Source organism: Xyrauchen texanus, chromosome 29 (genome assembly GCF_025860055.1).
Source record: "Xyrauchen texanus isolate HMW12.3.18 chromosome 29, RBS_HiC_50CHRs, whole genome shotgun sequence".
Lineage (NCBI taxonomy): Eukaryota > Metazoa > Chordata > Actinopteri > Cypriniformes > Catostomidae > Xyrauchen > Xyrauchen texanus.
Window position 1 is genome coordinate 10307972 of NC_068304.1, and position 12260 is coordinate 10320231.

Consider the following 12260-nt stretch of genomic DNA (forward strand, 5'->3'; position numbering starts at 1 on the left):
ATTATATTAATACTTGCTGTTATGTATGTTCATTTCAAAAAATGTCTGAAATAACAGGGGGTTTTTTTTCCCATTGTAATTTAAACGTTTAGGTGATTGATCAGATCCTAGAGACCCAAGTTCAAATTACTGGTTTGATATCCAACACGATCACACAGGAAGTCGGCATGTTGTTTCTGAGAGTTCAGTTTTCCTAGGATCAGCAACATAATGCAGACAAGAAAATCTCCTTTCAGATATTTTGTATCAGTTTACCTTCCCCTGTGGCGCAACCGGAAGCGTCGGCAGCAAGGGAGACTCGATTCAGAAGTTTAAACCAGGAAGTAACTGCGTTCGCATAATCAGTGGCAAGTAAAATTGGGAGGCTGAAGTTATCCCCTTTTTTATTCCACTGATTGTTAGGTTTAGGTTTGGGTTGGGGTGTTAAGTTTTTAAAATATGCTTTTATCTTCACTGTATCACAACCTTTTCAGTTGAAAACAACTCGCTTCAAAACTCGCTTGTGGCACCCCTCCATGGACATTTCACCTGGAAAATGGAGCTCACACATGCCCATATGCCCAACAACACTTACCACTTTGGCCACTGGGATGCAGTGTTTCAAATTTCGGTAAGCATAGACCGATTTTATCTTCAGAAAAGTCAACCTACTATTTCCGATTTCACTGTAAGATCAGTCTGACAAACATGTTCAATAAAATGAGTAGAAAAGTCATATTTGACTGCATTGATTTTGTGAGTTTACCTACTTGATTAACTTAGATTGACTTGTACAGTGCTATGAATATATAACATCTATCCACCCACCATAGCAAGTGAGGTGTTGTGCTGACCGCATCAGCCTGTCAGCGGGAGACTGTGCTGTAGAGCGTGCTCCTAAAGACAGCTCTGCTTAAATTTCCCCTCGACCAAAAGGGTACCTTTAGATTTGTGAAGGGCACATATAGATTTGTGAATGAAAGGGGAAGGGGCTTGCCCCCCTGTAGCCCCCATTCTGTGCACGTCAGTGCCTGTAGATATATGCAATTGAGACGAGGATGAGGGCATGGCAGGGCCGTGAGGCTGCATGACCGGCACTAAATCAGCTGATCAGTGGGAGTGCAAGATAAAGGGGGGCCAGAGATGCCACTTCGTGAGAGAGATGCATGCGGCCACGTTGCATGTGTGTCTGTTCGTTTATGTTTTATGTTGTTTTAAGTTTATTTATATCATAATATGTTACGATGACTGTTCTGCCGGTTCCCGCGTCCTCCTTGCCTGTCCATATACTGTTAGAGCAAATTAAATATAAAAATACTGCAATTCCAATCTTGTGAAAATTCACCAGTCCTAGAGATTATTCTATGCATAGATCTGACACTTAAAAGGGCTGTCTAAAAATGCTGTTTTGCATTTTATATAAATAGTTTTTGTCAGCCTAGTGCTCCCTATTCCTGGCAGGTATTGTTTCAGTAAAGCTAAGGGACAAGCGGGAAAGTTCAGGTCTTCTACAATTTAATTTTGTATTGCCTTGGCAATTTAACTTGAATTCATTTGAGCATTTTCAAAAGCCTCTGATTGACTAGTAGATGGTGGGACATTCCTAGTATCTTTAGCAGAGAGAGACACATTTCTTTCCTTTTCAGTTCATCTGAAACTCCATAACAAGAAAATATCATTTTGACATCATGTTATTTTCCTATTAAAATCAAGGTAAGCTTTATGATTCAATTTTGGTTTAGTTTTGGGGTTTGGGTTACGGGTTAAACTTCATAAGAATAAAATCATAAGAAGGCTTGTTTAAAACCCCAATTTTTCTCTGTCTTCCATGTGACACAGTGATTTTCCTATTAAAATCATGGTTTGGTTTAGGGTTTAAGGACGGGGTTAGACTTTATGGTTAGGTTTTGGTGAGGTGTTATACTTCATCATCGTAACTTTGTTCATTGGTTTGTTTATTTTTCTCTATGTTTGTAAAAGTGGCATGTTATTTTACCAGCCAACTCGAATGATCTCGTAAGATTATGCCACCTACTGCACTATTACTGTACTGTTGTACTTACTATCGAAACCGGGTTGCCATGAAGTAAAAGGATAGTTCATTTACTCACCCATATGTTGTTCCACACCTCTTTGACTTTTTTTTCCTCTGTAAAACAGTGATGTAGAATTTTAGTAGAATGTCCAAGCTGCTCTGTTCCACACAATAAAATTGGATGGGGGCCATTGGCTCAGCAGGACAAAGAAGCACCTTACAACTTGTGCACTAGATCATCCAGGTCATCTGAAGTCATATGCTTGAGAGCCGTGGCCACAATTCACTTTCATTGCGGCTTGGACATTGCTATAAAGAACTTCTTTTGTGTTCCCCAGAGAAAAAAAGGACATCACACAGGTTTCAAAAGACATGAAGGTGAGTAAATTTGTGGGTGAACTAAGTGAGCAACAGAGGTGAGTGAGCATGGGCCCCAAAAGCAGTCGGCCCAAAGTGACACGTAATTGCTTACACTTTCCACAGTGTATGAAGGGGGGTGGGGGTGGGGGTGGTCTTGTGCTACCATTGTTTGGTTTTCTGTGAAGTGGTGCTCTGATTGTCTGTCATTGTGCTGTGAAGAGGGTCATCCAAGCGAACAGAAGCTGTCAGCATAGAAAACACCCCTGGGACAGAAGCTTCGTCCTGTTGGTAGAGACAGTCACGGTCAGATAATAATGAAGACATCATGGGGGCCTATAGAAAACAGTCTCACTCAGTGGAGTCTTAAAAGTGTTGAGACATTATCCCTGCACTATGGGAACAGCCATTGATTCTGCCTCAGGTTTGCCTCATTGAGGTTGGCAGATTCTGTTTGAGGGTGGAATCCTAATGCTGCTCTGCCATTCAATTGTAAAAACTCTGAAACTCAGTCTGAGCCATTGTGCCTTGATGTTTGATGGAGTACTTAGTAGTTAAAGATTCATGAGAATGCATTATTCTGTTTTTGGCCTGTCTTTCTGGACATATTGTATCAGTGAGGATAGGTACACTTTTTTTTTCTTTGGCAGTAAAGCTAAAACTTCATGAATTTGTGGTTTTAATCTTGGATCAGCCTGTGATTTGGGATTAAGACTGATTCATGCAAGAACTGATTTGTGAGCCACACTTCCTCTGCAACAGTGAACGCATTTACATGCAGATTTTCCCCACCAATTATGCTTAAGCCGACAACCTGTGTGGTCATGCAAATGCATGTCTTTCATTTATCGATATAATCCTTAAGCGGCTAAAGAATAAACCAATTGACATCTGTAGATATGTGCTCATTATCCTGATTTAGCATTGCACGTAAACACCTTTTCTGGTGTTCTTACTGGCCAATCGGTTCCAAATGACGTTTTTGGCTTAATCCCCAGACTGGGTTCAAAGATGAGTTAGGTACAAGACATGTTAAGAGAAAGTCATTTTAACTAGTCTTCTTAAATAAAAAAGGAGGAAGAACTACCATATGAAGAGAAATCACAAAGGAGATCTCTTTTTATTATCTACTGCAAATGTTCTCCTTGACAGTAATGACACTAAATGGATAGATATAATTCATCCTAGAGATATCCCAGTCTTTTCACATGTATCTCCTCTAGCGCTTCACAAGAAATCTCAACAGATTGCATAAGCCAGGTTTGGAAGGAAAAGTTCCATTCATTTTCACCATTGTCTAATTGATTTTTAATGATAACTTATAAACCTGTAAAGACAGATCTACCGTGAGCTCTAAGGTTACGAAACGATGTATAGGTTTCTGTTGAAGTCATTAGTATGCTTTATTTCAATGTAGTTTTTTTTTTTTAAACATTGTGTTTAATAGTGAAGATCTACATTACCCATGATCCTGAAGGGATACGATCCACCAATAAGACAATTGTGGAAAAATAAGCGTAGCAAGAGAACTCCTTGACATTCTGTGAATGACGCAATCGAGTCGTCTCCCTACACAACAGACTACTTAAATATTTTATATTTGGATACAAATGTACAATAAATTTGTATGTATTGTTTATATTGTATATATTTAGCAATTAATTTAAAATGCATTGTTTCAATACCTATTTTCAAAAACCTTTTGCTGAACAAAGAAAATGCTGACAAAGTTTGTAATATTGTGATTCACCTGGGAGTTGGCTGATTTGGTTAATGGTTTTGAACTCTTTTATGAAGAATTTTAGGTAAATCCTATTGAAAAACTAAAGATTAAAGGAAAATAATTACTTCAGGGTTGGCTGAAAAAGGGCACTGTTATGCTCTATAATGTCACAAACTGTGCTCAGGTTTTCTTTTGATACCATATTCGGTGATGCAAATTAGAGATTGCATTGTAATATGAAGCATTTCTCATCAAATACCTCCAAAATCAAATTATCTGAGCTGTGCCAACTAGATTAATTGTATAGCTCTATCAGCAATTGTTTCATTTGTGTGTATTTTTAATCCACCTAAGGAAAACATAAATGCAAACTTCATTAAGTCTTCTGAGCTATCTCAGACCAACCATTGAGTGATAAAAATGTCCTTTGGACTTCCATGGCTGTATATGTACTTAATTAAGTAACTCAACCAATCAAGCAAACCAGTCTATTTCAGAACTCACAGTGTACTGTATGCATGAAATCTTCGAAAGTTCCCATGGAACATTTGATTGCAAAAAATATTGCAAAAAAATCCAGAAGACCATGAAACAGAAGAGTAAAAGTAATTTTTGACAGCAGCATTATTTAGCATTTCTTGGCCCGGGTCTTGTTTATAACAATTCTGTTTTCTGCTGTATTGATGAAGTCTAAAGTGTTGCAGGTCTGCACATAATTTGGATGGGTAGTCTGTTTTAAGTTATGATATGACTGACTGTGGCGCATATGGTGCAACTGTGTTCACTCTCACCCCTTGCTGGGCATCAGTTACACTGAAGTGGTTTTATACCCTTGTGAGTGGAACTGGTTGCCATGTTGCTATTCGCTGCCAACATTGACTGTTTTTGACACAAACTGGAGGCCAATCATAAAGTCAGCAACAGCTGGTGCAGTCTTCATAACAGAATTGCACCTACATTCTGCCAAAATAAATAAATAAAAAAATCCAAAGGTTTAACACTTACAAGCAGATGCTCAGTTGGGTTACATGTGTAAATGTGCCTTTGCTGGAACGTATTACGTCTGATCGTTTTTGCTGGCATTTTTGGACAAACATTAAGATCTTAAATTACAGCTCTCTCATGGAGCTCTAAAGTTCATGCATTTTTATCAAGCCCATATGGTAAAAATAATAATGCAAAAACAAAATGATTATTTTAGCAGCTCTTATATAATATTTATGTGGTGGATTTCTAAAACAGCCCTCTAGAGTCTAGAAGTCAATGTTTCCCAAAACAATCTGCCTCAAATACACCTTCACCTTCCTTTAAACGTACACTGGTATATGCTTATCAGCCTGTTTACACCACTGCACTGCAGTAGAGCTTTTATTTATTTATTTTTTAGTCTGAGCTTTATAAATTGAAAGAAAAAGGGAACTACTGCTTTTAGCCCTGATGCAAGATTTACAGAATGAACACCTTTACCTTCACACCTCAACGTCAATAACTAAAAATCACCAAAATCATACATTTGCTTGGAATTCTGCTTCCACTGTGAAATATGTTCTCAATAACTCAATTTGATGAGGCAATGTTAAAAATAAAAAGTGTGTAATCTTTTCTCTTTTTTTTAAACTTTTTTATTTTTTATGAAGCAACAACTGCAACCAAACACTTCCAATAACTGGAGATCAGTCTTTCACAATTCTGTGGTTGAAATTTGGCCCACTCTTCTCTGCAGAAATGCACAAGTTCAGCCACATTGGAGGGTTTTCGAGCATGAACTGCCCATTTAAGGTCCTGCCACAGCATCTCAATTGGGTCCAAGTCAAGATTTTGACTAGACCATTCCAAAAATTTAATTGAGCCCATTTAGAGCCATTCAGAAGTGGACTTAATCCACTGTGTATATACTGTGGTTTGGATCATTGTCTTATTGCATAATCCAGTTGCGCTTGAGCTTCAACTCAGGAACTGATGACCGTCTAGGTTACGGATGTAACCTCCGTTCCCTGATGGAGGGAACGAGACGTTGTGTCGAAGAAGCGACACTAGGGGTCTCTCTAGAGCGCCTTTCGCATCTCTGATCTATAGAAAAGGCCAATGAGAAATTGGCAGTCAGAATTTGCATGTCCCGCCCCCAGACATATGGGTATAAAGGGAGGGATGCATTTGTTTCCTTCAGGATTTTTCTGAGAAGCCGACAATGCGGTTCGGCCGCAACAGTGGCTCGGTTCAGCCACGTGGCCGGGAGGACACAACGTTGTTCCCCGTCTGTCACTCACTTCGACGTTGTGTCGAAGAAGCAACACTAGGGGTCCAATTTAAATCACGCCATGCGCTGAGCCATGTACGTGTACTGCTGACACAGGAGCGGGCAGGTATTTTATGTGCCTGGCAGTGTCAGACTGCACGTACCCTTCCCCAACGCCCCATAAGCCATCAAAGCCTTCTGGTTCTTTACCCCCGACAGGGGGGAACAAGGCGACATGCCAAGCATGGGAGCAGGCCGCGCCTTTTCTCTCTCTATGTATCTTAACGCTATCATATGCATCGGGGAAGGCAATCTTTCCCAGTTCCTATTCTTTCAGGGGAAAAGACCCTGCGGAGACCACACCTGCCCAGACTGGAGGACGTAAAGCATGGTGAATGCATCACATGGGTTTTTAGGTCACGTGGAAAGTGGCGCAGTGGTAGATCCTGCCTCATTGGGAGGGAGGAGTTGCTACAGACATGGCGACCAGGGGACAGTGGGAACTACCCAAAGGAGACGCGGGTCCGCTGGCAAGGAGACCGTACTGTGGAAAATACACACAGGGGAATTTGTCCACGTAGGAGCCCGTCCTGTGGAGCACCAGTACTGGGTAGATTGAGCTCGGGAGGAGTCATCCAGGGAGCCGAGTTAGTGGGAACTCCTGGGATAAGAGCGCACAGTTTTAACTCAGCAGAGGGAAAGGGAAATTAAATAAATTAAACTGAGGATTCTCCTCCCGGCCCTCCACCGGGGGATGGAGTGGTCTTACCAGCTCTGGAGCGAACGTCTTGGTCTCTGGGTCGTCCGTCTCAGGACTGCTTGGGAGCCTTCCGGGTCCTCGAAGGGGTTCGTGAGATGGGGGGCGTGTGCTTCCTGTGGGCGCTCGATGCAGGGGCTGAGAGCGGTGCCCGGGTTGAGGCGGAGTTGCGTATTTTTTGGAAGCCCCAGGAGGACGCCCTCGGCAAGCAGACGGAGCGTGGCCCATGCTGGCAGCTTTGCGGCGGGGCATGATGTGAGATATGGCCTCCGTCTGCTTCTTCACCGCTGAGACTGCTGGGCGAAGTCCTCGACGGTGTCACCGAAAAGGCCGAACTGGGAGACAGGTGCGTTGAGGAAGCGTGTTTTGTCAACTTCACACATCTCGACCATGTTCAGCCACAGATGACTTTCCCAAACCACAAGAGTGGCCATCGCCTGCCCGAGTGACCGCGCTGTGACCTTTGTGGCTCCGAGGGCGAGGTCGGTCGCTGAGCGCAGTTCCTGCAGTGCGTCGGGATTAGGACTAACCAAGTGCAGATCTTTAAGTGCCTTGGCCTGGTGGACTTGCAGGAGGGCCATGGCATGCAGGGCGGAAGTGGCCTGTCCGGTGGCGCTATAGGCTTTGGAGGAAAGTGAAGACGTCATCCTACAGGCCCTGTAGGGGAGCACAGGGCGACGCGGATGACTCGGGTTGCCCGGCTGTGAGCAGCGTGCAGACCCGAGGAACCAATCATCCAGCCGCAAAAGCTGTGGGGAGGACGGCGGGTTCCAGTCCAGCCCCACGCTGATGGCGGCCCGGGAAAGCTTGTCGGATATCTGGGCGTCAGCCTCAAACTGGGCGTGCTGGCCCGAAGGCGGCAGCCCAGTCGAGTCATCCGCGTCAGATGCCGGACCACTCTCCGATGCAGCGGCGAGCTTATCCAGCTCGGGGGGCTCAAGAGGATAGGTGGGCTGGATGTAAGGTGAGCTGCTGTTGCCTCGAGCCCGGACGGAAGTCAACGAGCGTGCCGGGTGGCGGGTGGTTCGCCGGGGCGTATCGTATTGCCAGCCGTCCACCTCAATCGCCAGCCGGGTCGTCCTCAATCCCGTGGGAAGAAGGAGCGATGCGGGGGGGGGCGGCTGGAGTGGCGTTCCTTTTGAGGAAGGAAAGCCATGACCGCAACGTTGCCATGGTCATATTCTCGCAGTGAGAACATGAGCCATCCACAAACACTGCCTCGGTGTGATCACTGCCCAGACACACGAGGCAGCGCCTGTGGCCATCTGGAGCGGAGAGCACTCTATTGCATCCAGGAACTACACAGGGCCCGAAAGGCATCATTATAAAGACGCGTCTTGAAAAGGATGTTCAACGCCGCTGTGGTCTCCTGTTCTCCGCTATAAAAGTTTTCCATAAATACTGTATTTTACTTCTGCAAGTCAAACCTGGAAATGTGAAAAATTCCTGAATTTGAACTTACCGTATGTAGCAAACAGATTTGATCATCAAATTTGAATTAGAACTCAAATGGAGTGAAATTTGAAGAAAAACATACAGATGTTTTGTTGATGTTGTTTTTTTCAGTAAGAATTACTCATAAACTTATTATACAGTACAAGTAACATATGGGGTGTTTCCAGAAACATTTGATGACATTAATAATCGATGTTTACAATTCCACCAATTGAAATTTGTAGTATTCTATATATGTAAAAAGCTGATTTAGACAGGTTTGATTTAATTCTCTCTTTTCTTCCCCTGTAGAAAAGCCGATGGCACTGGGACCTCCTGGTGGTATTTTTGGCATCTTAGGAGTAGTGGTGGTTGCCAGTCTGATTGTTGGAGTGGTGGTCACAATCTGTATGGTGTATAGGAGAGGACAGAAGCCCCGTACGGAGACTGACAATGATCTGTAAGTACTTCAGCATTAATACAAATAGCTTTTCAGGAGTAGGGGGATGCGGCATTTCAAAAATGGTCATTCAAAGCCTGTCAATGTCGCTAAGACACCAGTGACTAAACTGAAGCAAATGCTCAACAGCTGTTTCTGAGAGCATTACACTGCATAGCATCCTATCAAGACTCAGGGTACCTTAATGTAACCACCTTCAATAATGTGAGGTCACCACACTTAAAAAAACCACAAAAAACAAAACAAAAAACAAGCACTTATGAATGTGTCTTTCATTTTGCTGTGTTTTGCATGTTACCTATTTGTTTAAAAGGCGTCCTGATTGCCGTGTAGAGCTGTTTTGTCCATTCCTCAGTTTGTGAGACAGGTGTTTCAATCAGGGCTGATTGCACGAGGCACATCGGATTAGCATCGGAGCCTGTCAAATCCCAAAGCATACCACATAAACAGAACACTTGACAGTCGTCATTCATTTTTAAGCTCACACTTCTTAAAATTCTGGGCAGGTGACTTTAAAGGCTGAAATGTTCAAGCATGTGACTAGCTGGTGATCTGCAGTGCTTTGATATTATCTATGGTTGAGAGATATTATATGATAAGAGTAACATTAAATTGCTGTTCTTATCTTTATTATTGCACAACACTGATTCTTCAGATATGTGACTAAACATGTTATACAGTTACCCAAACTGAGGGGTAAACAGAACTGTTTGATATCTGTTCAGTCATTGAGGGAGTGAAGCCATATACAGTATTGGCATTAGTCTAACACATCAGTTGTCTGTTGTAGGTAGAGAAGCAATATCTCACAGTCTCACATGACATATTAGATTATGTTAATTATGCAATTCAGACAGCAAATAGTGTGTCAATTTAACAATATGTGCAGCTGTAGCACACTGACTCCTGACCTGGGGCCTGTACCATGAAGCTAACTGAACAAATTCAGGGATACAAGATTGGTTTGGGTTGACAAAACCAAACCAATCCAATCAGGCCCAATCTAATCAAGCTCATCAACTTTCTCTGTCAACTCAGGCTTTGATCCTGCATTTGTTCACATGCACATACACCTAAATGAGTGACGTTTGTAATGAACAGCCAATCGCATTAAAGATGGTAAATGGTAAAATGGTCTGCAATTATATAGTGCCTTTTTAACCTTAACAGTATTCAAAGCACTTTACACTGTGATTCATTCAACCATTCATACACCCATTCATACACACACATTCATACACCAATGGCAGCAGAGATGCTAGCCTGCCATTGGGAGCAACTTGGGGTTCAGTGTCTTGCCCAAGGACACTTCGTCATGTGGGCTGGGATTCAAACCACCAATCCTGCGATTAGTGGCCGACCCGCTCTACCAACTGAGCCACAGCCGCCCCTAAGATGGAGAAAGAGAGTGATTTACTTCTAATGAGAAATTTAGCAGGATTTACATCTCCACTGAAGGCCGATCATTATAAAAATATAATAAATTTAAATACATTTAAAAAGAGCAACAAGAGATTGTAAAATTAAGAAATTAAAATCTGTATGTTCCATGAAATAAGAGATTTGGGTGGCATCCATCCCTTTTAATAGCCATGTTGTGGAGTGATTATACTTTAAAGGGGTCATGACATGGGTTTTTTTATTGTATTATTATGTTCCCTTAGGTGCAATTATAGTATTAATATATTTTTTTTTAAGAAACACTTTTAAAATCTAGTGATTTATGACCTTTTCCCACCCTGTTTCTCATCCTCTGATTCAAACAGTCTGTTTTGGGGGCGTTTTCCATTTAAGACTTCAGTGTTAACGCCCACTGTTATGATTGGCTAACGCCAGTGCCTATGTATCAATTATTGACGCTTCCAGCCAGAACAATATGCAAGTAAACTAAGTAAAAACACTGTGATTATTCATAATGAATGAAATTGCGCTTTAAAAAGTAGTTTAAAGTTTAAAATAGATTACTTACAGTTTATGTCGTCGTTGTTCCCAGAATAGTCGGCACGGACTTATCTTTGAACAACAGTTTTCTGGCAAAGCCAGCATCATATTGAGATTTGTTCTCAAAACAGTCATCCTTAAAATGTACAGAACAAACGCTCAAGTTAACACTGCCGTGACTGGGACGTCCGCAAAAAATAAACTGCATCCATTTTTCCCTGGCGTCTGGATCTTTCGGCAGCTTATTCAGAGGTTTTGTTTGACCACAGCCAGGAACAGCACATCTGTGTGGCATCGTAATTTTCCTGTGCACAAGTAGTCTCTGTCAGAGCTCGCTGTCCATCGACTGAACACTTGTGAGGCGACGGCGATACTGAAATGAGCGTAGTTGTCTTGCGCTTAAAGCGTAGTTATCTTGTGCTGGAGGCGGTCATATGCAAACGCTGGTACGTCACTTCTAACCGACACGTCACTTCTAACCATGAATCCAGAACGAGATGTATTTTGAGCTTGATTAAATAAATGATTCGTTTAGAATGGGGAGGACGTCTTAAAATATTAAACTTGCAGGACGTTTTAATGATACAAAGACCTCTTATATACCAAAAGATCAAGGCAAATTTGGTTTCTCATGTCATGACCCCTTTAATGCCAAAAATCCATCTTCAATACATAATTAATCCATCTCACTAGCTGTTTTATACAGAGCCTAATATTATTTTATGTTGATATTTTCATAGATAATGTATACTGTATGGCAAGAATAGATAATAATAATAATAATAATAATAAGAAGAAGAAGAAGAAGAAGAAGAAGAAGAAATAAATGATAGTTTATTTAAATTAAACGCAAGACTCCATCTGCCAAGAATCTAAAATTAAGTATTTTATTATGAAGATGCAATTTTTTTTCATTATTATTTCTAGGATATTTTGTTGTTGTTGTTTATCTGTGAAGTGCTCTTTAACCCCCTGAGATTTTCCATTTCCCTTTTTGATTTGTAACATACACAAGCCATATGGGGATAGCGGGACTAAGTTGTGAAATGTTAAATAATACCAAGCATTAGAATTAAAAATACAATTGATTATTATGTTTATTATAATTGAATGAATTATTTAACTTGATTTCACTTTTATGTTACAATGTTTCTTTGTTTGTTTTTCTACTTTGGCAACAAAATCACAATGTTTTCTCTTTGCGCAGTCAAATAAACAAGCGATAGCCAGTGCTGAAGCTATTTACCAATCAGAAATTAGCATAATTAATTCCGAAACAAAGTAATGGCCAGCATCATCCAATCACTGTCAACCATGTTAAAATAAAATGTAGCATTA

The 12260-nt window shown here is 41.5% G+C and overlaps 1 protein-coding gene across 5 annotated transcripts in view; it reads left to right on the top strand.

Moving 5' to 3' along the window:
- LOC127622948 (nectin-1-like) overlaps nt 1-12260 on the top strand; it is a 331151-nt gene that overhangs the window by 214541 nt on the left and 104350 nt on the right. For all 5 annotated transcript variants that reach the window (XM_052097141.1, XM_052097142.1, XM_052097143.1 and 2 more), the window contains exon 6: nt 8834-8981. In XM_052097141.1, coding sequence (XP_051953101.1) covers nt 8834-8981 — 148 coding nt within the window. The remainder of the gene's footprint in view (nt 1-8833; nt 8982-12260) is intronic.